Source organism: Salvia hispanica, chromosome 5 (genome assembly GCF_023119035.1).
Source record: "Salvia hispanica cultivar TCC Black 2014 chromosome 5, UniMelb_Shisp_WGS_1.0, whole genome shotgun sequence".
Classification (NCBI taxonomy): domain Eukaryota; kingdom Viridiplantae; phylum Streptophyta; class Magnoliopsida; order Lamiales; family Lamiaceae; genus Salvia; species Salvia hispanica.
This window is the reverse complement of record NC_062969.1, coordinates 6,413,382-6,435,987: the sequence shown is the minus strand read 5'-3', so window position 1 is coordinate 6,435,987 and position 22,606 is coordinate 6,413,382. Positions and strand designations below refer to the sequence as shown.

The window sequence follows — 22,606 nt, the reverse complement described above, 5'->3', positions numbered from 1 at the left end:
TTGAAATATGCAAATGTATGAGGAAAGAAGATGAATTTTGTGTGAAGAATGCAGGTGTAGCTAATGGAACTGGGCAACAAGGCATTGTGGCATATGTGAATCTGGCTTCATATTACTTGATTGGATTGCCTTTGGGAGTCATTCTTGGGTATGTCTTGAAGCTGCAAGTTGAGGTGAGTTCGATTAATCGAGGCGAGCTGAGGTGAGCTAGCCACTCATGTTAAGCTCATCTATGGTTCTCAATTGTATAGCATTACAAAACCTAACAGGTGAAACATGGATGTTTGGTAATGGAATTGGTAGGGTGTATGGGTAGGGATCATAATGGGAACTGCTGTCCAAACTGGAATTCTTGTTTGGATGAGTTGCATCATAGATTGGGATAAACAGGTACTAGTACTCCACAATGGATTTTATTATCTCTTCATTTTAAATGACAATGATATTAGATCAACTTGCACTAATCATTCATCTTCTACAGATATCAGTTGCTCAGAAACGGATTACCCCGTATCTCTGCAAAATGCAACTTCGTCACCGTGATGGGAGCTAGCCAAGGCCAACTTGTGTGATCATTATCGTTCAACCAATAGATAAGGGATTCGACTTACCCAATGACTTCGAACATGTGTGAATTATAAATAGAGATTAAATCGATGGCAATTGTAGTAAATAAGAAAATTTCCCTCAAGTTTTGCACCACAATTCAACTGATGGTAACTTTCCTTGAGCCTCTGAAGATTTACTACGATAAGGTTGGAGCGTGATTTTTTTTAATTACTGGAATCTTTGTGTGAATATCTATTCAAGTGTACTAACATATGTAATCAGCACGTAATCAATTAAACACGTGAAAAAGAAATATCTAAATTGTCTGTTCTTTTCATGCATGCACAATAACATTAACATTGTGACTTACGTGAAATCAACTTCGATACCATTTTTCCTATTATAATTTGGTAAATTAGCATGCAAACTAATAATTAAATTTTAGCATAAAATTTGTGGACTCAAAGACAAGTTTAAACTAGAATTAATTAATTTCACAATTCCATATTTAAATACTCTTATTAAAGTGATCAACTTTAATTCTTATTTCTCTGCTTACTAGGAATTGAAGAGAAAATGAATACTCTATCACAATTACATACTTGGACGCAAATCAATTGTGTGACTAAACTTGTTTAATTTAAATTCACATAGCAATCATATGAAAACTAATTGAATTGTCAATTAGTAGATCAAAATTGGGAGACTGGAAAAGCAAAATGATCATTTTTTTGTACCGTGAGTAATGTCTATATTATCGGGTATACCCAAATTACCTGAATTATCTAATTTTTTTAACTTTTTTAAATAAATTATTTATTTATTCTACTATTATTTAAAAAATTAAACAATTAAATGCATCCCAAAATCCTTCACTCTTAAGTCACATTTAGGGTTAATGTATGAATTGTGATATTTATTATGGATGAATGATAGATGTTATAGCTTATAAATTTTTTATTTCTTAAAATTTCTAATAGTTTTTTCTCTTAAATTCGAACTACTCTAAGAAAAGTTTGTAGTTAATTTTCTAAAATCAAAATAAAATAAAAATCTAAAATCGAAACTGGATATCCGAGTCGGATATGTGGGTACCCAAAATTATTTTCGGATTGGGTATTAGATTTTGAAGGGGTATTCGCCAGTACCCAATTTAACAGACTTCCGCCTACCCAGATGCATGGCCAATTATTTTTTCTTAAAAAATCAATTTGTACCAAAATCAAAAGGCGGAGAGTTAATTTACACGACAATCAAATAAATTAATCAATATATGCTCCTCATTGATTTGGTTTTGGAAACCCTAGATTTCATATATCTATAGCCTAAGTCAAAATTATATGATAGTAATACTCACTCTGTCCCATCTTAGATTATAAAGTGATTGACTGCTTTTCGGCACGTGTTTGAGAAAAAATAATAATAAATAATTAAAGTCGGTAAATTAGAGAATAAGGTAGATATGACTCTCTTCTATATTATTCTCTCTTACTTTACTTTCTCTTTAAGTTTAACTATTTAATATTACCATCTTCGCAAAACAACAACAAAAAAGAAATCAATCACTAGTTTAACTATTTAATATTACCATCTTCGCAAAACAACAACAAAAAAGAAATCAATCACTAGAGCTGGGACGGAGGCAACAGTATATTTTGCCAACAATGCTCATATGCATGGCTAATTAATTTTTATTTAAAAAACTCAATATGTACGAAGTCAAAGGAGGGGAAAGAAAGTTGCTTGCACGAATTGGGGCTAGGTTTTTTAGAGTATAAAAAAAATAAAAAATAAAAGAAAAAGAAAAAGAAAAAGTTGCTTGCACGAAAATAAATCGAAGCGCAACAAACCATTTAAGGTAATAACTAAAAAGTATTTATATTTATAATGCAATTCATATCCATTTATCTCCTAATCATTTCATTTCTTCCACTATTTATGAGTCTATTTTTAAAAAAAAAGTATTTCTTATTTTCTCTAATTTGCAATTAAACATATTTATACAGTGTAATTAAATTTATATGAAAATTAAATACATTAAATTCAATTCCAAATTAAAATATTAACCTTTTGATAATTGAACACATATTTGTGGCAAACATTTAGACTTTAGTGATGTTAGTATATTATTCACCAAGAAGTTATGGAAGTCTTTTTCCTTCTTCTTTTCATTAATTTCTCAATTACAAAAATCATTAGGTTTAGCTTTTTCAAAAGAATAACTAATGATAATTCCCGGTAATTTATGCTACGATTCTGCGTGCGTCATGTGTGTTAATAAAGAATAATGGAGAGTAACAATATTTAAGATTTAAATAATTAATAATAATACAGGCCATGTGTGACAGCTTCCAAATAAAATAGTGATGGTAGATTTTGACTTAACCCCTCCCTTTCTGTCGAATTTATTTAGGGATGCTTAATTGATACTAGTATTGAATACATAAACTTATTGTTGTAACATCATGTTTGTTTATATTCTAGAATATATTATATTTCTAGTAAGTTGATTTTTTCTAAACTTTAAAAATAGTCAAACTGATTAATTATGTAATAGAGTCGAAAATTCATCTGTTCAATTCTGTCATCGTTTTCTATTCAAATTGAGATTCCAACATATTTTTTCTCCAAGTTCAAATTTCAAAACACGTCTACTACTTCTCCTAAAATTTCAAAATTGCAGGGAGATGTAATCAGAAGGCAACAGAGGTGAACGCTTTTCTTATTTTCACTTCCACCATTGATATTGCTTCAATTCATAAATCACACACCAAATATAAACCGATAACCATGATACGAGATTAATAGGATTTTTTAGCAAGCAATGAAATATGAGAAATTACAGACTATGAAATCTGAGAAATTCTTTTACTAAAAAATCCAACTTGAATATCGAATACAAAATTGGGGAATATAGTTTTCAATAATTGGAGAATCAAATAATGCAAATTAAATCTAATAGTCAATATCGGCAATCCTTTATTTTTATCTATGTATCGTATCAATCTAAACTAGGATGAAACCCGATTTTTAGGATAAACGATAATTATTTAAAAACAAATTAAAACATTGAAATAATGTCACCATTTTATCAGTCCCTGGATATTATTATAATGGAAAATGTTTTGAAGACATAATGTCTCCAAGCCATAATGCTTAAAATGGTAAGTATATATTATATCATATTTTTAATTAAATTTATATTTTGTATATGTACTTTATTACCCCTACATTAATTTGTTTACTAAATACACCTATTTAAGGATATAAATTTTGATTATGCATAGATGATGCATGCATTTAATAACATGTTGCAATTATCTAATTGTTTAAAACATGATTTGATAACTTTTTTTATATATGCCCATTTTAATGCATTTACTTAAAGATATTTCTTTAAAATTTTAAATATTAATTTTATTAGCTTTATATATTTAGTGTACATTTTGTCTACAAATAAAATAAGATTTATCAACAAACAAATAATTTCAGACTTTTTAATGAATTAGTCTTTATAAATGTGAATTTAAATAATTTTTAACAAATAATTAGCGCTATAAAATATAAATAATTAGTTATCTAATATTTTTTAACTGTAAATACTTAGAGTTACTATAACATGTGACAAAAAATAATTACTTTGTAATTATAATACTATAATCTTCAATATTGATAAACTTATTCTTTTAATCACTTTTTATTCACAATAATCTTTAAAAAATAATAAATTTTTTAGCTCACTTTAATATAACACCCAACACATTAAAATTTGATAATACTATATTATATATTAATACTACTAATTAAGTGAGTATATGGTTTTGATTTTAAGAATTCTCTAGTTCTAATTTTTTATTTTTTTATTTTGATTTTTTAAATTCTTAAATCTTGGACCATTATAGTTGAACCTCGATAAAATCATATGTTCTTATATCATTTATTTCATATTTTAAATATATTAAAATATTTAACTATAACATGCAATAAATTAAATTTGATAAAATATAATAATTTAGTTATGTAGTGTGTTAATTAATACTGGTAATCTAAATTACTGATTTTTTAATTAATTGTTTTAAAAATTTACACGACAAGAATGGTTTTGATTGAAAAAATTTTAAATTCATTACTCTAGTTGCATGATTAAGTTTATCTCCAATTAACATATATGCATTTAGATAAGAATAATTAATTTGGTTAAATTTTCCTTATTTAGGTATATATCTATTTAATACTTTAATGTTAGGGTAAATTAGTCACAATGTTATTATGGCTTGGAGACATTATGTCTCTAAATCACTATTCTATTATAATATCTATAGAAGAACTTTTGCACATTTTAAAACTTGTTTTACCAAATTACTCTCAAGCTATAAAAGTTGAGTATTTAATTATTAATCTTTTTCACGAGAGAGACCTATTACTTCGACGAAACTTGGTTCATTTATTTCTGTTGTATTCCCAAAGAAAAATGTCAAAGTACGTGGCAAAAAATTACTTGTCAAGATACATACTTTAAGAAAAATGAATGAACTAAATTGACAGTTCTCGCTCTCATAAAAAGGACATAAATAACCCCACAACATGAAGGATATTTTGGTAAAAAAAATGCAAAAGTCATTCCAAAGATATTATATCAATGTCTAGGATGCTTGATGATATTTTTAAAGACCGATCGCGAGATATTAGTGCAATGTCCAATAACTAAAAATATTGTTTTCTCAAAAATTAATAGTAGTAGCAATTATTTTAATCATAGAAATTAAATTTAACCTGGCACACTTCATTTGAGTTGGGTTAATTAAATAGAGAACGTGGGGCCAAAGTTAAACGATCTTACATGTTCATACATTTAATCAATAGTAGTACTAGTATTTAAAGATGTCACTAAAAAAAGATTTGTATTTCGTCTCTTTCATATTTCCTATATAAGTAGGCAAAAGAATACATTGAAGAAGAATAAGAAAGAATTCAGGTGAATCATTCTAACAATTTCTTTATCTTGTTTATTACAACATCTTATCTAACCGCTGCAGTTAATGTGTATGGAAGTCATATGTTGTTATCTTCTGAACAATGAAAATATGGAAAATTGTAGTATTCCAATTTTGGAGGAGAATTACTTTAATCTTACTAAATCCCAAGAAAATTTCTATTCCCATTATGCCCTCCCTTTTGTTGTTGCTACATGCATTGTTGATTGTATTACGAATTTTAGAAATCTGATTCATTTTCAACTCTAGATTGTTGTATGATTTGAAATCACAAAATGAAGTTGAATCTCCCTGCTGATATAAAGATATATCTTTGTTACTTGCTTGATGAATCATGAGTTTAAACCTTCATTTCAATTTTCTCATTCCCATATTTTGCAGAAAGAGTTTGATCAGTATCACATGGAAGGCGGCATCCATCAAAATCTGCTAGAACACGAGGCAGAGTCTTCGTTGTTTTTGAAGAGTAAGATATGGAATGAGACAAAGAAACTGTGGGTTGTTGCAGGTCCAGCTATCTTAATACCATTCTCAACATTTGGAATACATGTAATTAGCCAAGCTTTTATAGGCCATTTCAGCTCTATACAGCTCGCTGCATACGCCCTTGTCTTCAGCGTGATCTTCCGAGTTGTCCTTGGTTTTCAGGTGCTCTATCTATACACTTACAACTTTGGCAATAAAAATATGTTAAATTATCATGTATTGTGCAGTTTGGCATGGCTAATGGGATCGGAACGCTGTGTGGGCAAGCATTTGGTGCCAAACAGTATCACAAGCTCGGCTTATATCTTCAGCAATCATTCATTATCTTGCTCGTTGCCACAACCCTTCTGACACCGCTGTTTATATTTGCTGCCCCGATTTTGAAAACATTAGGCCAGGATCACGAGATTGCTGATGTGGCAGGGGATTTTGCTCTGTGGTTCGTTGCTATCTCGTACTTGTACGCTTTGTTGCTTAGCTTCAACTCGTTCCTGCAGTCGCAGAGCAAGAACTTTATTCTCTCGCTCTATGCAGTGCTGTCGTTGCTAGCACACATCTTCTTCTCGTGGCTTCTGTCTGTGAAGTTGGGGTTTGGTGTTACTGGTGTGATGGTGTCTACTGCTTTGGCGTATGTGATGCCAAATGTAGGACAGTTCGTGTACATCACATGTGGTGGTTGTAAAGAGACGTGGAAGGGGTTCACGGCCTTGGCATTCGCGGATATTGGACGAACAATCAGGCTCTCGGTATCATCTGGTGTGATGATCTGGTTGGACTCAAGACTTACATCCTGCTTTGCTAGAATTTTGTGATATCATCATCAATGATGGTTTTTTTAACATTTTTGTATTTCTTGACTTGGATTTTGAATTCATAGCCTAGAATTCTGCTACAACACTTTGCTACTTCTACTGGCTGGAAACATGGGTAATGCAGAGGTCACAATCGATGCTCTTTCTATCTGGTATACTTCTTTGTCTCTCTTTCTCGCTCTCGTTTGTTAGATCCGTTAACGTGACTATAGATTGGTTGTTTCATGCAGCATTAGCATCAGTGGATGGGCACTGATGGTAGCCTTCGGGTTCATGGCAGCAGCGAGCGTTCGTGTGTCCAACGAGCTGGGAAGGAGGGATGTGAAGGCGGTGAAGTTCTCGATTTTGATGGCAGTTGGGACATCATTCAGCATTGGGTTGGTGTTGTTTGTGTGTTTCTTAGTGTTTAGGGAGAAAGCAGCCTACGCGTTCACCAATAGTGAGGAAGTGGCTGGGGTGGTTGCTCGACTGTCTCCTCTGCTCGCGTTTACTCTGCTGCTGAACAGCGTTCAGCCGGTTCTCTCAGGCAAGCCTAGCCCCGCACTCTCTCTGCTAAGCATTGAAATATGGAAATGTATGATGAGGAAGAAGATGAATTTTGTGTGAAGAATGCAGGTGTAGCTAATGGAACTGGGCAACAAGGCATTGTGGCATATGTGAATCTGGCTTCATATTACTTGATTGGATTGCCTTTGGGAGTCATTCTTGGGTATGTCTTCAAGCTGCAGGTTGAGGTGAGTAGAGATAACTAACCATTTCTTCTTCTTAATTAGTTACATTACAAAAGTGAGTTAATGATGAAACATGGATGTTTGGTGATGGAATTGGTAGGGTGTGTGGGTAGGGATAATAATGGGAACTGCTGTCCAAACTGCTATACTTGTTTGGATGACTTGCATCACAGATTGGGATAGACAGGTAAGTACTACTCATCAATGGATTTTACTCATTTAATTCCAATGATATATATTAGGTAAATTGCACTCATCATTCATCGTCAACAGATTTCACTTGCTCAGAAACGGATCACGCCTATATCTCTGCCAAAAGAAACTTTGTCACCGTGAAAGGGCGAAACTTTTAGATCGAGCTAGATGATTCGGACCACGAGTTGGTAAGATCATTACCCTATTGTCCTACAACCGGGTAGATAGGGGGGCTCGACTCACCCAATAAGTTGGGACGTGTGTGAATTATAAATAGAAAAAAAAAACGTTGGTGCTGTGGTAAATAAAAGAAATCCCCCTATGTACGTTTAAGGCTTGCAACAAATATTTTTAGGGCCTCGTTCATAACAGCAGAGTACTACTCTCCAATTATTTTTGTTTTTAATTTGCTTTGCTTCTAAATTGAGTATCTGGAGATTTACTTTGAGGTTGTATCATGAATTATTTTAATTACTGTACTACCTTTTAATGTATAGTTTGATGGAATAGTAGTAACAATTAACCTGTGAGCAGTTGCTAACTTTTTTAAAATTGCTAACTTTTTTAAAATTGCTAACTCATCAACATAATAGATAAAAAATATCAATACAATGATGAGTTATATTTACATCAATTTTTAAAAGTCAACTCAAAGATAAGAGTATATTAACTAAGTTTGTGTTGACACTCTAATGTTGTCATATTGATATTTTTTATATACTGCGTTGATAAATTAGTAAGTTAGCAATTTAAGATGCAAAAGAAGCGTCCCTAAGTTAGTGACAAATTATCTTAATCTTTTGTTTTATACGACACTTTCATTTGTATCATTAAATTTTTAGTCAGGACATCAATAATGATAAATATTTTAAAACTATACTCCTATTTAGTACTCCCTCCGTTCCACAGTAACAGAGGCGTTTCGTTTTGAGCACTCATTTTGAAAAAATAATAATAAATAGTTAAAGTGGAGAAAGAGTAAAGTAAGAGAGAGAATATTGTAGATAAGATTCTTCACTACATTATTCTCTCTTTTACTTTACTATCTCTCCACTTTAACTATTTATTCTCATTTTTTCAAAACGAGAGCTCAAAACGAAATGCCTCTATTACTGTGGAACGGAGGGAGTATATTACAAACACAAAAAGTATTTTTAATTGAATTAAAAAATGTCAAGCCATTATTTCTTGGTAGTGTAATGCCATTAATTTTGGTTTTCTAACATTATACTCCTACTAGTTTGTTAAATAAAGAATTAAATAAAATGACAAAATGAAAATACAACGAACTACCAACACTAGTATTCCGAATCAAATCGGAGTTCCCGCTATCCACAACATGAACTACGTGGCATAGTTTTATGAAACGCTTTTAGTGATGTTAGTATATTATTTACCAATAAATTATGAAAATGTTTTTATTTCTTTCTTTCTTTGAGGCCAGGAGTAGAAATTGTAGAATTTGAAGTAAAATTCTCTCGATAATCAGAAATGATCACCTCATTGTATAATACATTTTCTAATACACTCCTAAGAAGTTGACAAATAGATCTCATTTTATGGAAATAGAATTATTGCATTCCATGTGGATATTCTTTATAATAAAAAAAACATTAATATTAAAAAAAAAAAAAAAAAAAATTAAAGATGGTCTTTATCTTTATTGCTCAAATTTTTTACTGTTATTTTATTTATACTTTGAAATTAATTTAACGACATATGAGCAGTTTTTACAAAAATTAAAAAGGACTAAAATTTCAATATTCCTATATTAATAAAATGTGATAAGTTTAAATTTATTTCTCTTTATTTTTAATATAAAAAACAATGAAATTTGGAAAACTTGGAATTTTATTTTAGAGTAAAGAACAATTTTGGTCCTAAGCATATGACCAAAATATGAAATTTGGCAAAAAAAACATTCACTATTTGAAAAACGGATCCATAACAAATAAAAATGTCACCGAAGTTGTCCTTTTTTTGCGGTTCCATCAAAAACTAACGGTCAACGCTAAATGCACAGTGGTGTGACCGTTGGTTTTTTGATGGAACCGTAAAAAAAAGGACCAATCCGACAAGGATTTCATTTGTTACATGTTTTTCACAAAGTGAATGTTTTGGACCAAATTCATATTTTAGTCATATGTTTATAACCAAAATTGACATTTTACTCTTTTTTTTTTAATATTAGGAGTAGTAAATATATTAGGAAAGTTAGAATTGAAGTCCTACTTTTTTTATGTAAAGAATATCCAAATAGAATGCAACAACTCTTATTTCCATAAAATGATATTTCCATATCTAGTTTTTGGATTTGCATTTCTAATTCTTGCTGCTTTTTTGGATTTCCATTTCTAATTCTTGATTGCACTTTTGTGGATTTCTAGTTTTTTTTATTAGTTTTACTCTTATAACTTGTTTTAGTCTTGTATATTTTCTGATAACTAGTTTAATTTATTAGTGTTGTTTTTATTTTCTTTGCTAGTTTATTTGTCTATTAATTAATTCATTTCTAATTTTATTATTAATTCATTAACTGGTAAGATCAAAAAGTAATTATCTTTAATTTTAAAAAGTATATTCTTTAATTATTTTAATATTGTTATAGTATGTAGCTTTAGTTTGTATTGCTCATTCTCCTTATCCATCTTTCTCGCAGCTCGGTAATATGTCGAGTTATTTCTGGCGTTATCGACATTTAAAATATGCAATAATTGTTAATAGTAGTTTAGACTCAAGTATAAAAATCTTGGGTCCGTCAATGTAGGAAAATGAAAAAATCAACTAACTATTGTGAAGATAAAATTGTACTCCATCTAGCATGAGATTCTCTCGCAACAGCCAATTCAAGGGTTCATCAATAATTCCGAGATTATCAACGTTGGCAAGCTTCCATCCATGAAGAATGAATTTATGGCCAACTCGAACGTGATCTAGTGGAGAAATTTGAGTACACAACAATTGGAGTTTTATTTCATTAAGTGATTTTAGATATTTTTAGTAAAATTTTATTTAAAATAATATATGTATTGAATTAACATAATTTTTGAATTCTAATTTAGCAAATTTTAAATTTTTAGTCATTCACTTTTTATTTTACAAATATTAACATTTAAATAGACATAAAATTAGAGAATATCAAATTTAAATTGTATGATGAGTTTGTGCCAGAAATTTAGTATTGTATGTGTGCGGATGCTCAATCAAAGTCAAACTGTTTTGCACGTTTTAATATTTAATCAATGAGTAGTTTAAGATGACATTAAAAATTGGAAGCATGATTTTGTTTTTCTCTATCATACATTTCGTATATTAACAGCAAAAGAATACATTGAAGAATTCAAGAGGAAAAGAGAAATCAGGTGAATCATTCTAACAATTTCTTCATCTTATCTACAGTTACAATAAGTGTGATGTTGTTATGTGCGTCTGAACAATGAAAACATGCTGTTTCGTGTTGCTTCATAGATTCTTAATGCCATTACTAATTTTAGAAATCTGATTCATCTTCTGTGGCTTTAATTGTGTATACGCTTGGAAATAAATGAAAATTACAACTCTGTTTATTTTACGAGTGTATAATTTGAAAAAAGGAAACAAGCTCATACTGTGTATAATTTGAAATCACAAAATTAAGTTGAATCTCCTAACTGAACATTGCTTGATGAATCATGAGTTTTAAATGTGAAGAACACCTATATTTTGCAGAAAGAGTTTGATCAGTATCAAATGGAAGGCGGCGCCATCCATCAAAATCTGCTAGAACACGAGGCAGAGTCTTGGTTGTTTTTGAAGAGTAAGATATGGAATGAGACAAAGAAATTGTGGGTAGTTGCAGCTCCAGCTATCTTAATTCCATGCTCAACATTTGGAATATATGTAATCACCCAAGCTTTTATAGGCCATTTTAGCTCCACGCAGCTCGCGGCATACGCCCTCATCTCCAACGTTACCTTCCAAGTTGTCCTTGGTGTGCAGGTGCACTATCTATACACTCACAAATTTGGTAATAAAATGAGACAATATGTGAAAAAAATCATGTCATAAACACTGATTATGCAGCTTGGCATGGCTAACGGGGTTGGCACGCTGTGTGGGCAAGCATTTGGTGCCAAACAGTATCACAAGCTAGGCTTATATCTTCAGCACTCATGGATCATCTTGCTCGTTGCCACAACCCTTCTGACACCGCTGTTTATATTTGCTGCCCCGATTTTGAAAGCATTAGGCCAGGATCACGAGATTGCTGATGTGGCAGGGGATTTTGCTATGTGGTCCATTGCTATCTCGTTCTTGTACGCCGTGCTGTATAGCTGCAACTCGTTCCTGCAGTCGCAGAGCAAGAACTATATTCTCTCGCTCTATGCAGTGCTGTCGTTGCTAGCACACATCTTCTTCTCGTGGCTTCTGTCTGTGAAGTTGGGGTTTGGTGTTACTGGTGTGATGGTGTCTACTGTTTTGGCGTATGTGATACCGAATGTAGGCCAGATCGGGTACATCACGGGCGGTGGTTGTAGAGAGACGTGGAAGGGGTTCACGGCCTTGGCATTCGAGGATCTTGGACAAACAATCAAGCTTTCTGTATCATCTGGTGTGATGATCTGGTAGGACATAAGACTTATATCCTGCTTTGCTAGAATTTTGTGATTATTTATTTAATGATGGTCTTTATACAATGTGTGTTTTGTAGCCTGGTGTACTGCTACAACACTATGCTAATTCTTATGGCTGGAAACATGGGTAATGCAGAGGTCACAATTGATGCTCTTGCTATTTGGTATAGTTCTTCGTCCCTCTCTCGTTTGTTGCATCCTTTGACGCGACTATAGATCTGTACGTTGTTTGTTGCAGCCTTAACATCAGTGGATGGGCTATGATGGTAGCCTCTGGGTTGGCAGAGGCAGCAAGTGTTCGTGTGTCAAACGAGCTGGGAGGGAGGGATGCCAAGGCAGTGAAGTTCTCAATTTTGGTGGCAGTTGGGACATCATTCAGCATTGGGTTGGTGTTGTTTGTGTGTTTCTTGGTGTTTAGGGAGAACGCAGCCTACGCGTTCACCAATAGTGAGGAAGTGGCTGGGGCGGTTGCTCGTCTGTCTCCTCTGCTCGCGTTTTCTCTGCTATTGAACAGCATCCAGCCGGTTTTCTCAGGCAAGACTAGCCCCCCTGTCTCTGCTAAGCATTGAAATAGGCAAGTGTATATCTGAGGAAGAAGATGAATTTTGTGTGAAGCAGGTGTTGCTATTGGAGCTGGGCAACAGGGCATTGTGGTATATGTGAATCTTGCTTCATATTACTTAATTGGATTGCCTTTGGGATTCATTCTTGGTTTTGTTTTCAAGCTGAATGTTGAGGTGAGTTTTGAGTCTAAATTGTTTATCATTACAAAACATAATTGGTAAGATTGATGAAACATGGATGGTTGGTAGGGTGTGTGGATAGGGATCATAATGGGAGCTGCTGTCCAAACTTTGATACTTGTTTCCATGACTTGCATCACTGACTGGGATAAACAGGTACTACTACATATTCATCAATTAATGGATTTTTCTGTCTTCATATTTAACTCCTAATGATGTTATAAGATCCGTTTGCTTTGCACTCATCATTAATCTCCACCAGGTTTTGCTTGCTCAGACACGGATCAACCCCATATCTCTGCAAAATGAAACTACTGATCATTCGTTACCGTTGAACTAGCCACCTGAAAAGAAGGAAATATCCAAGGTCTCATTTGAAGCATTTCATGCAAAATAAGACCAACAAAAGTTTAATTGGGTCGATTGCCAAACTTTTATTCATTTTTTACTTTTAACACGATCATTAAAATGTTGAAGAAACAATGACATCATCTTCAATTTTCTATGATATTAATATCATCAATTACATACAAAAATTTATGTGTTGTACTTCATTGGAGTCGGCTTTGCCAAATTACGGTTGCATGACTTCAATATTTTTATTAGTCAGTAACATTACACTTAATATTGTGTCATATTCTATTTTTCTCTCTTCATATCTCTTACCATCGCCCATATTGCGCTGCCATAATGCGCTTGCTTATGGCAGCACGACACCAAAAAATAACTCAAAATTGGTCCTCTCCAAAAAATATTCGGGCTCCATCACTATATAATTGTGTGACTAAATTAAGTTCAAGTTGTTGAACCCATTAATAGCAATCCTTCAAATCCATTGCTGAACCGACTAAAGTACTCCATATAACAATATTTAAAAGCTACTATTGAAAATAAAATGCTCATATGCATGGCCAAGTAATTTATTTATTAAAAAATCAATTTTGTACGAAAGTCAAAATTATATCAGAGGATAGCATATTTTGCAAAAAATGCTCTTATGCATGGCCAATTAATATTTATTTAAAAAATTCAATATGTACCAAGTCAAAGGAAGTTGCTTGCACGAAAATAAATCGAAGCGTGACAAACCATTTAAGGTAATAACTAAAAATGATTTATATTACGATTCTGCGTTAATCATGTGTATTAAAGAATAATGGAATAACAATATTTAAGATTTTAGAAATTAATAATAATACAGGCCATGTGACAGCCTCTAAATAAAATAGTGATGGTATTGGTAGATTATGACTTGATCCCGTCCCTCTCTATCGAATTTCTTTAGGGCTAATATTCTAGACTATATTCTAGATTTAGTAAGTTGGAAACTTTTTTAAACTTTAAAAATAGTCAAACAAATGAATTATACTATTAAGCGGCTATTATATGTATTATTGATTATCTTTCAGGATAAATATTGTATTTTTGTAATATTGTTTTACTTTTTATAGAACTAGGATGAAAACCGATTTTTAGGATAAACAATAGATATTTGAAAAACAAATTAAAACATTGAAATACTTTATAATATTGAGAAAGAATAGATTATTAGTCCCTAGGATATTGCACTAATATCATTTGTGGTGGTTGTTTTTTTATAAACTATCACCAGGTGTTCCTGTATATTGTTATAATATCTCTGCAAGAACTTTTGCACGTTTTCAAACTTATATTTTACCAAAATACCCTCAAACTATAAGAATTACTGCTCCCTCCGTCCCATTGAAGATGACCCACTTTCCTTTTTAGTTTGTCACAATCAAGATGACCCATTACTTAAAATGGAATTACTTTTGTCTCTACTTTATTCTCTCTCTCTTACTTTACTCTCTCCTCTCAACACACAAAATAAAGTTGCATAAAATCCCATGCCGTTCAAGGAAGGGGTCATCTTCCTTGGGACGGAGAGAGTACTATTTAATTATAAATTTTTTCATGAGAGAGAACCGTCACTTTGATAGAACTTGGTTCATTTACTTTTGTTGTATTCATCCAAGAGAAGTTGTCAAAGTATGTACAATGAATTACTCCCTCCGTCCCAGATAATTCGTCTCAGTTTTCCATTTTGATCCGTCCCACATATTTTATCCCACTTCACTTTTACCATTTTTAGTAGTGGACCCCATATTCCAATAACTCATTCATACTCACATTTTATTATAAAACTAATAATAAAGGTAGGACCCACATTCCACTAACTTTTTCAACCCACTTTTTATTACAATTCTTAAAACCCGTGCCCAATCAAAGTGACCCGAATTATCCGGGACGGAGAGAGTATTTGTCACGACACATACTTCAAGGAAAATGAATGAACCAAAGTGGCGATTCTTGCTCTCATAAAAAGGACATAAATAACCCTATAAAATGGAGGGTATTTTGGTAAAAAATAATAATTAAAAAGTCATTCCAAAAAATATTACTCCCTTTGTCCCACAAAAGATGTCACACTTGTGGGACAATACGAGATTTTAGGAGGTTTTATTTTGTGTGTTAAATGGAGAGAGAAAATATTATTTTTATATTTATGTGAGAGAGAAATTTTTCCAAAAAAGGAAATGTGACATCTTTTGTAGGACAAACTAAAAAAGGAAAGTGTGACATGGACGGTGTGAGTACTGTAGGAATATGGATCGCGTCATTCGCGAGTGACATTAGTCAATGTCCAATAACTAAAAATGTAAATCATTGAAATTAAATTTTACGCGTCACACTTCATTTGAGTTTGGTTAGTTAAATAGAGCACGTGGAACCAAAGTTAAACGATCTTATATGCTCATACACGTAATCAACATTTAAAGATGTCACTAAAAACCAGATTTGTAGCTTACAAATAGTAACAGCAAAAAGAATACATTGAAGAATAAGAAAGAATCCAGGTGAATCATTCTAACAATTTCTTCATCATGTACTATTCCAATCTTTGAGGAGAATTACTTTAATCTTACTAAATCCCAAGAAAAAGTCTATTTCGATTGTATTATGAATATTATAAATCTGTTTCATTTTCAACTCTAGAATGTTTTTCATCTTGTATGATTTGAAATCACAAAATGAAGTTGAATCTCCTTGTTAATAATTGCCTGTTATAACAGTTCGAGTTTCACTTGCAATTTCCTCATTCTGAAAAGCAAAAAACACCTATTGTTTTGCAGAAAGAGTTAGATCAGTATCAAATGGAAGGCAGCGGCATCCATCAAAATCTGGTAGAACACGAGGCAGAGTCTTGGTTGTTTGTGAAGAATAAGATATGGAATGAGACAAAGAAACTGTGGGTTGTTGCAGGTCCAGCTATCTTAATACCATTCTCAACATTTGGAATCCATGTAATCAGCCAAGCTTTTATAGGCCATTTCAGCTCCATGCAGCTCGCTGCATACGCCCTTGTCTTCAGCGTGATCTTCCGAGTTGTCCTTGGTTTTCAGGTGCTCTATCTATACACTTACGACTTTGGCAATAAAAATGTATGAAATTATCATGTATTGTGCAGTTTGGCATGGTTAATGGGGTCGGAACGCTGTGTGGGCAAGCATTTGGTGCCAAACAGTATCACAAGCTCGGCTTATATCTTCAGCAATCATGGATCATCTTGCTTGTTGCCACAACCCTTATGACACCGCTGTTTATATTTGCTGCGCTGATTTTGAAAACATTAGGCCAGGATCACGAGATTGCTGATGTGGCAGGGGATTTTGCTGTGTGGTTCGTTGCTATCTCGTTCTTGTATGCTGTGCTGTATAGCTGCAACTCATTCCTGCAGTCGCAGAGCAAGAACTTCATTCTCTCGTTCTATGCAGTGCTGTCGTTGCTGGCACACGTCTTCTTCTCGTGGCTTTTGTCTGTGAAGTTGGGGTTCGGTGTTACTGGTGTGATGGTGTCTACTGTTTTGTCGTATGTGATACCGAATGTAGGCCAGCTCGTGTACATCATGGGTGGTAGTTGTAGAGAGACGTGGAAGGGGTTCACGGCCTTGGCATTCGCGGATATTGGACGAACAATCAGGCTCTCTGTGTCATCTGGTGTGATGATCTGGTTGGACTTAGACTTATATCCTGCTTTGCTAGAATTTTGTGATATTTATTTGATGATGGTTTTTTTAACATTTTAGTGTTTCTTGCCTTGGATTTTGAATTCATAGCCTAGAATTCTGCTACAACTCTTTACTACTTCTTCTGGCTGGAAATATGGGTAATGCAGAGGTCACAATTGATGCTCTTTCAATCTGGTATACTTCTTCGTCTCTCTTTCTCGCTCTCGTTTGTTAGATCCGTTAACGTGACTATAGATCAGTTGTTTCGTGCAGTATTAACATCAGTGGATGGGCACTGATGGTAGCCTTCGGGTTCATGGCAGCAGCGAGTGTTCGTGTGTCGAACGAGCTGGGAAGGAGGGATGTCAAGGCGGTGAAGTTCTCGATTTTGATGGCAGTTGGGACATCATTCAGCATTGGGTTGGTGTTGTTTGTGTGTTTCTTGGTGTTTAGGGAGAACGCAGCCTACGCGTTCACTAATAGTGAGGAAGTGGCTGGGGCGGTTGCTCGTCTGTCTCCTCTGCTTGCGTTTTCTCTGCTCTTGAACAGCGTCCAGCCGGTTCTCTCAGGCAAGCCTAGCCCACTCCCTCTGCTAAGCACAAAAGATTTGAAACATGCAAATATATGAGGAAGATGATGAATTTTGTGTGAAGCAGGTGTTGCCAATGGAACTGGGCAACAAGGCATTGTGGCATATGTGAATCTTGCTTCATATTACTTGATTGGTTTGCCTTTGGGAGTCATTCTTGGTTATGTCTTCAAGCTGCAAGTTGAGGTGAGTAGAGATAACTAACCATTTCTTCTTCTTAATTAGTTACTGTACATTACAAAAGTTAGTATATGATGAAACATGGATGTTTGGCAATGGAATTGGTAGGGTGTGTGGGTAGGGATCATAATGGGAACTGCTGTCCAAACTGGGATACTTGTTTGGATGACTTGCACCACAGATTGGGATAAACAGGTACTCACAATGGATTTTATTTTCATTTCTTATTCCTAGATAATTTTGCACTCATATCCATCCTCACCAGGTTTCGCTCGCTCAGAAACGGATATCTCTTCAAAATGAAACTACTTCTCATTCGCTCGCCAAGGCCCACTTATAACTTGTGGATATTAAAAAAAACGATGAGTTGGTAAGATGGTTCTCATCCAACGAGTAGGTTGAGGAATCGAGTCATCCAATGTGTGTGAGTTTATTTGCGACGTGTGTGAATTACAAATAGAAAAATCCTCTAGGTGTTTGTTTTAGCCTTACAATAAATACTTTGAGGTTGTATAATGACTTTTTTTTTTGTATTAATGAATTGTTTAATGGAATACTAAATTATTTTTGTGAATATTTCTTCTAGTGTACTAACATAACATATAATCAGCACCAAACCAGTTAAATACCTGGAAGAAGGAAATATCTATATGATCAACAACAATTAGGGTCGATTGCCAATTAATAAGTCAACTTTTAATTCATTTTATACTTTTAACACGATCTTTAAAATGATGAAAAAATGCCATCATCTTTCAATTTTCTATGATATTAATATCATCATGTATATTCAACACAGAAAAATTTAGTGCCATACTGCATTGGACTCAGCTTCGCCAAATTACGGTTACGTGACTTCAATATTTTTATTAGTCAGTACACTTAATTTGCAATTTTTCTACTACCAAACAAATCAACATATGGGTGTAATTTTGCAAAAATAAAATAAAATTGAAATATGAAATGATATACTTACTGCAACATTTCAAAAATCGTGTTGAAATAGCAAAATACAAAATTTGTGTTTTAATTAGAAAGTAACCCTTAAGTTTTGCGTATTCATCCCCTATTGGGTTAAATGGATGAAAATCAAGATATGAAGCTCAATTCTTCGTCATGAATTCAAAAAAATGTTAATTTGAAAAATTGAATCGCACTATTTATAAAAAATGAAATAAAATAATAAAAAGACATAGAATTGCTCGATTTTAAGTTAAGCGAGAAGTACTCATCATCTAGTATTGTTCCTGCGTTGAGTGTGTTACTAAACTTGTTTAATTAAACTTCACACATACACAAAGCAATCATATGAAAACTAATTGAATTGTCAATTAGTTTATCAGATTTGGGAAACTGGAAAAGAAAAAAGATCATTCTTTTTTGCCGTGTGTAATGTCTATATTCTCAAAAGTAAATAGTGGAGTAGTGGTAGTGAATAGATGATGACAAATACAATCACATGGCTTCATCTAAATAAAATAAAATCATCCGGACATTTCATATCTAACACGTTTGTATACAAATTGGGATGTTGATTGTCCCATTAATTTTGTCTAATCAAAATAACAAAATACAACGAACTAACTACTAGTATTAGTTTCGAATTGAATTGGAGATCCCTCTATCCACAACACGAGCAAAGTGAGAACTAGTACTCATCATTTTATAAAACGTTTTTAGCGATGTTATTTACCAATAAATTATGAAAGTCTTTCTATTTCTCTCTTCTTCTTTTTTTTTAACTTGGGGTAGAAATTGTAAAATTTGAACTATGATTCCCTCTAATAATAATTAATGATAAGCCCGCATTATGTGTGTGTATTAAAGAATAGTAACAAGAATTAAGAAATTATTAATAATAGAGGCCACGTAAAAGTACAGAGTGTATAATAAATTAATTACTCCACATAGTATCGATGTTTGCGATTTTTATAGTAAAAAAAATGTCCTGCGTTTTGTTGGAGTTTGATTGTGATGTACTACTATATATACGAACAAAATACAAATAGTGCTTTGGAAACATATTTATTAATGTAAAAAAATACAACTCGATGTGTCATGTGTGATAAAAAAAAATACCTTCAAATAATCGAGACTGGGCTTAAACTCATTTTAATATGTTAAAAGTCGTCTAGAATCTAGATTTAGGAGTGAATGCAAGTAAATTCGACATTAAATACTCGTATCAATCCTTCAAATCCATAAAAGTAGCATAAAATCCATTGCAATAATACCCACAAAATCCGACAACAATTTTTGAAAATAAAATGCTCATATGCATGGCCTATAAATTTTTATTTGAAGAAATCAAGTTGCACCAAAGTCAAAAGGATTGTAAAGTTGCTTACACGACAATCAAAATATCAAATCGAAGCACCGTAAATCATAAGAATCATTAACTATATATTTTCCGCACTAGTATCTCTACAAACTCGCACGTTGGCGCCATCCATCCATCAATTCAGTCGTCCTCTCCCTCTCCCTCTCACTCAAAGAGAGTGTGTGGAGAAAAAATTGTAGTGGAAGCCCAAAAAAGTAGTAATTCATCTTCCTCTTCCCTAAGCCTTCATGGCATCTTGTCTTGCATGTAAAAATACTAAGAGACTTTTTTTTTTGTGGGAAATGTGCAGAGCTATGGATAATGGCATTCATGATAATCTGCTAAGCTCGCAAGGAAATGAGGTTGCTGATTTGAAGGAAAGAATTTACGACGAGTCGAAGAAGATATGGTGGATTGCTCTTCCCGGCATCATTGCCAGAGTTTCATCCTTCAGTGCCTTGATCGTCACCCAGTCCTTCATCGGCCACATAAGCGCCGTTGATCTTGCTGCTTACGCGCTCGTTCAGACCCTCACTGTTCGTTTTGCCAATGGAATTCTGGTATTTTTTTCGCCTTCCATTATCATATGTCCTATGTTTGTGTGTTTGAAACAGTGAGGCCTAATACAGATTGGCATGTCGAGTGCAACCGAGACTCTGTGTGGACAAGCATACGGTGCGAAACAGTATTATATGATGGGGATTTATCTGCAAAGATCATGGATTGTGAACTTGATAGCCAGCACTCTCTTGATGCCTCTGCTCATCTTCGGAGGGGCCATATTCAGACTGCTAGGCCAAGAGCCGGAGATTGCATCTGCATCGGGTTACATCTCGTTGTGGTTCATCCCCTTGGTGTACAACTATGTCTTCGTTCTCACGATCCAGATGTATCTGCAAGCGCAGCAGAAGAACATCGTGGTGGCTTGGATATCCGTGGTGCAGATCACCGTGCATGTCCTGCTGTCGTGGCTGTTCGTGAGCTATTTCAACTGGGGGATTCCTGGCGCCATGGCCGCCCTCAACATATCGTCTGTTGTGGTGAGCTTCTCTGGGCTGGTGTATATCTTAGGAGGCTGGTGCCCTGAGACGTGGACCGGGTTTAGCAGTGCTGCCTTCAAGGATCTCTTGCCTGTGATAAGGCTCTCGGTTTCCTCTGGCGTGATGGTTTGGTATATCTCTCGTAACTTAGTGCAATCGTCTTGTTTTACACGTCTTTCGCTTTGAAATCTGAATGTTATCTGCAGTTTGGAACTGTGGTACAATTCGATACTGGTGTTGTTGGCCGGGTACATGCACAATGCTGAGATTGCTATATCCGCGTTTTCCATTTGGTAAGCGTTTTGTTTTCCTTAGGTGTGTCTTGTCTAGTGCTATAAAGATGATGACGAACTGAGTAAGGATCCGTGTTTGCAGTCTAAATGTCAACGGGTGGGAGTTCATGCTCTGCCTAGGATTTCTTGGTGCTGCGTGGTATGTATGCTGTGCAATCTAAACGTGTTGATTCTCTTGAGTTCTTGTGTTTTTTTCTTGACTTGCGGAAACTGTGTGATTGTGTAGTGTTCGGATTTCGAATGAGCTGGGACGAGGAGACGTTAAGGCAACTAAATTCTCAATCAAAGTACTTCTATCCACTTCTGTGGTGATTGGGGTGCTCTGCAGCATCACTTGTCTGGCCTTCGGCCACAACCTCGGATACTTATTCACCAACGACGTGACAGTGGTGAAAGCCGTGTCAAATCTGTCTCATCTGCTTGCCATTTCTGTGCTGCTCAACAGTATCTATCCGGTTCTCTCAGGTTAGCCACGCCTGCATTGTGCTGTTATGTGTCATGTTCAAATGCTCAATTATTGTTGTTGGAACAGGAGTGTCCGTAGGGGCCGGTCTGCAAGGGACGGTCGCAGTCATCAATCTGTGCTCATACTATTTAGTCGGAATTCCGATTGGTGCTCTACTCGGATACGTTGCACATCTAGAAGTTGAGGTTAAAACCTGAATAAGATCCTTTGTTAGATTCTTGGCTATGTATGCCACGAGCATACTGGGTGTCATGTTTTGTTACTGATGAGGCGATTCCCACGTGCAGGGTATATGGATTGGAATGATCATCGGAATCCTAGTTCAGACGTTGTCGCTCAGCTATATGGCTTTTAAAACAGACTGGGACCTTCAGGTGAGGCTAGCCGCTGAACGGCTGCAACGTTGGTCCCTCAAATCGTCCGGCACTGCTTGATGAAGTGGCGGAGATGCTTTTGTAATAACCGATATCTGTAAAATATCGAGGCTGCTTCGAATTTTGCTCTGTTTCTTCAATATATCAAATGCATCACCTTTCTTGCTCTCTGCTTATTGTTGCCCTGCCTC

At 34.2% G+C, this 22,606-nt stretch overlaps 5 protein-coding genes across 7 annotated transcripts in view; all 5 read left to right on the top strand.

The window, feature by feature from the left end:
• The window catches only part of LOC125186583 (protein DETOXIFICATION 21-like), an 8,313-nt gene extending 7,568 nt beyond the window's left edge, over nt 1-745 (top strand). For 2 of the 3 annotated variants that reach the window (XM_048082973.1, XM_048082972.1), the window contains exons 7-8: nt 304-390; nt 482-744. In XM_048082973.1, coding sequence (XP_047938930.1) covers nt 304-390; nt 482-553 — 159 coding nt within the window. In that variant the 3' untranslated portion in view covers nt 554-744. Of the gene's footprint in view, nt 1-303; nt 391-481 lie in introns of all 3 variants that reach the window. The other variant, XM_048082974.1, reaches the window with a different exon arrangement.
• Nucleotides 746-5,935: 5,190 nt separating this feature from the next.
• On the top strand, nt 5,936-8,220 carry LOC125186584 (protein DETOXIFICATION 21-like). Its single transcript, XM_048082977.1, has 7 exons — nt 5,936-6,191; nt 6,257-6,798; nt 6,907-6,993; nt 7,072-7,367; nt 7,457-7,575; nt 7,673-7,759; nt 7,846-8,220. Exons 1-7 carry the CDS (start codon nt 5,946-5,948, stop codon nt 7,906-7,908), a joined length of 1,440 nt encoding a protein of 479 aa, XP_047938934.1. The 5' UTR covers nt 5,936-5,945; the 3' UTR covers nt 7,909-8,220.
• Nucleotides 8,221-11,093: 2,873 nt separating this feature from the next.
• LOC125186582 (protein DETOXIFICATION 22-like) lies at nt 11,094-13,639 on the top strand. The gene is made up of 8 exons (XM_048082971.1): nt 11,094-11,129; nt 11,476-11,745; nt 11,830-12,371; nt 12,458-12,544; nt 12,619-12,914; nt 12,999-13,117; nt 13,193-13,279; nt 13,386-13,639. The coding sequence occupies exons 2-8, from the start codon at nt 11,497-11,499 to the stop codon at nt 13,461-13,463; spliced, it is 1,458 nt and encodes a 485-aa protein (XP_047938928.1). The 5' UTR covers nt 11,094-11,129; nt 11,476-11,496; the 3' UTR covers nt 13,464-13,639.
• A 2,313-nt stretch (nt 13,640-15,952) lies between these two features.
• On the top strand, nt 15,953-18,002 carry LOC125191404 (protein DETOXIFICATION 22-like). Its single transcript, XM_048088956.1, has 5 exons — nt 15,953-16,002; nt 16,279-16,548; nt 16,614-17,155; nt 17,262-17,348; nt 17,427-18,002. The coding sequence occupies exons 2-5, from the start codon at nt 16,300-16,302 to the stop codon at nt 17,779-17,781; spliced, it is 1,233 nt and encodes a 410-aa protein (XP_047944913.1). The 5' UTR covers nt 15,953-16,002; nt 16,279-16,299; the 3' UTR covers nt 17,782-18,002.
• Nucleotides 18,003-20,329: 2,327 nt separating this feature from the next.
• LOC125190460 (protein DETOXIFICATION 24-like) lies at nt 20,330-22,583 on the top strand. Its single transcript, XM_048087776.1, has 8 exons — nt 20,330-20,457; nt 20,553-20,802; nt 20,872-21,413; nt 21,489-21,575; nt 21,658-21,714; nt 21,802-22,040; nt 22,108-22,226; nt 22,329-22,583. The coding sequence occupies exons 2-8, from the start codon at nt 20,557-20,559 to the stop codon at nt 22,473-22,475; spliced, it is 1,437 nt and encodes a 478-aa protein (XP_047943733.1). The 5' UTR covers nt 20,330-20,457; nt 20,553-20,556; the 3' UTR covers nt 22,476-22,583.
• The last annotated feature ends 23 nt before the right edge of the window (nt 22,584-22,606 follow it).

Coding starts and splice junctions, on each gene's coding strand:
- LOC125191404 (XM_048088956.1), top strand. CDS start 16,300: ATGGAAGGCAGCGGCATCCATCAAAATCTGGTAGAACACGAGGCAGAG. Junction 16,549..16,613: donor GAGTTGTCCTTGGTTTTCAG/GTGCTCTATCTA, acceptor TGTATTGTGCAG/TTTGGCATGGTTAATGGGGT. Junction 17,349..17,426: donor ATTGATGCTCTTTCAATCTG/GTATACTTCTTC, acceptor TGTTTCGTGCAG/TATTAACATCAGTGGATGGG.
- LOC125190460 (XM_048087776.1), top strand. CDS start 20,557: ATGGATAATGGCATTCATGATAATCTGCTAAGCTCGCAAGGAAATGAG. Junction 21,414..21,488: donor TCCTCTGGCGTGATGGTTTG/GTATATCTCTCG, acceptor TGTTATCTGCAG/TTTGGAACTGTGGTACAATT. Junction 21,576..21,657: donor ATATCCGCGTTTTCCATTTG/GTAAGCGTTTTG, acceptor CCGTGTTTGCAG/TCTAAATGTCAACGGGTGGG.
- LOC125186584 (XM_048082977.1), top strand. CDS start 5,946: ATGGAAGGCGGCATCCATCAAAATCTGCTAGAACACGAGGCAGAGTCT. Junction 7,576..7,672: donor TCTTCAAGCTGCAGGTTGAG/GTGAGTAGAGAT, acceptor TGGAATTGGTAG/GGTGTGTGGGTAGGGATAAT. Junction 7,760..7,845: donor TCACAGATTGGGATAGACAG/GTAAGTACTACT, acceptor CATCGTCAACAG/ATTTCACTTGCTCAGAAACG.
- LOC125186582 (XM_048082971.1), top strand. CDS start 11,497: ATGGAAGGCGGCGCCATCCATCAAAATCTGCTAGAACACGAGGCAGAG. Junction 11,746..11,829: donor AAGTTGTCCTTGGTGTGCAG/GTGCACTATCTA, acceptor CTGATTATGCAG/CTTGGCATGGCTAACGGGGT. Junction 12,545..12,618: donor ATTGATGCTCTTGCTATTTG/GTATAGTTCTTC, acceptor TGTTTGTTGCAG/CCTTAACATCAGTGGATGGG.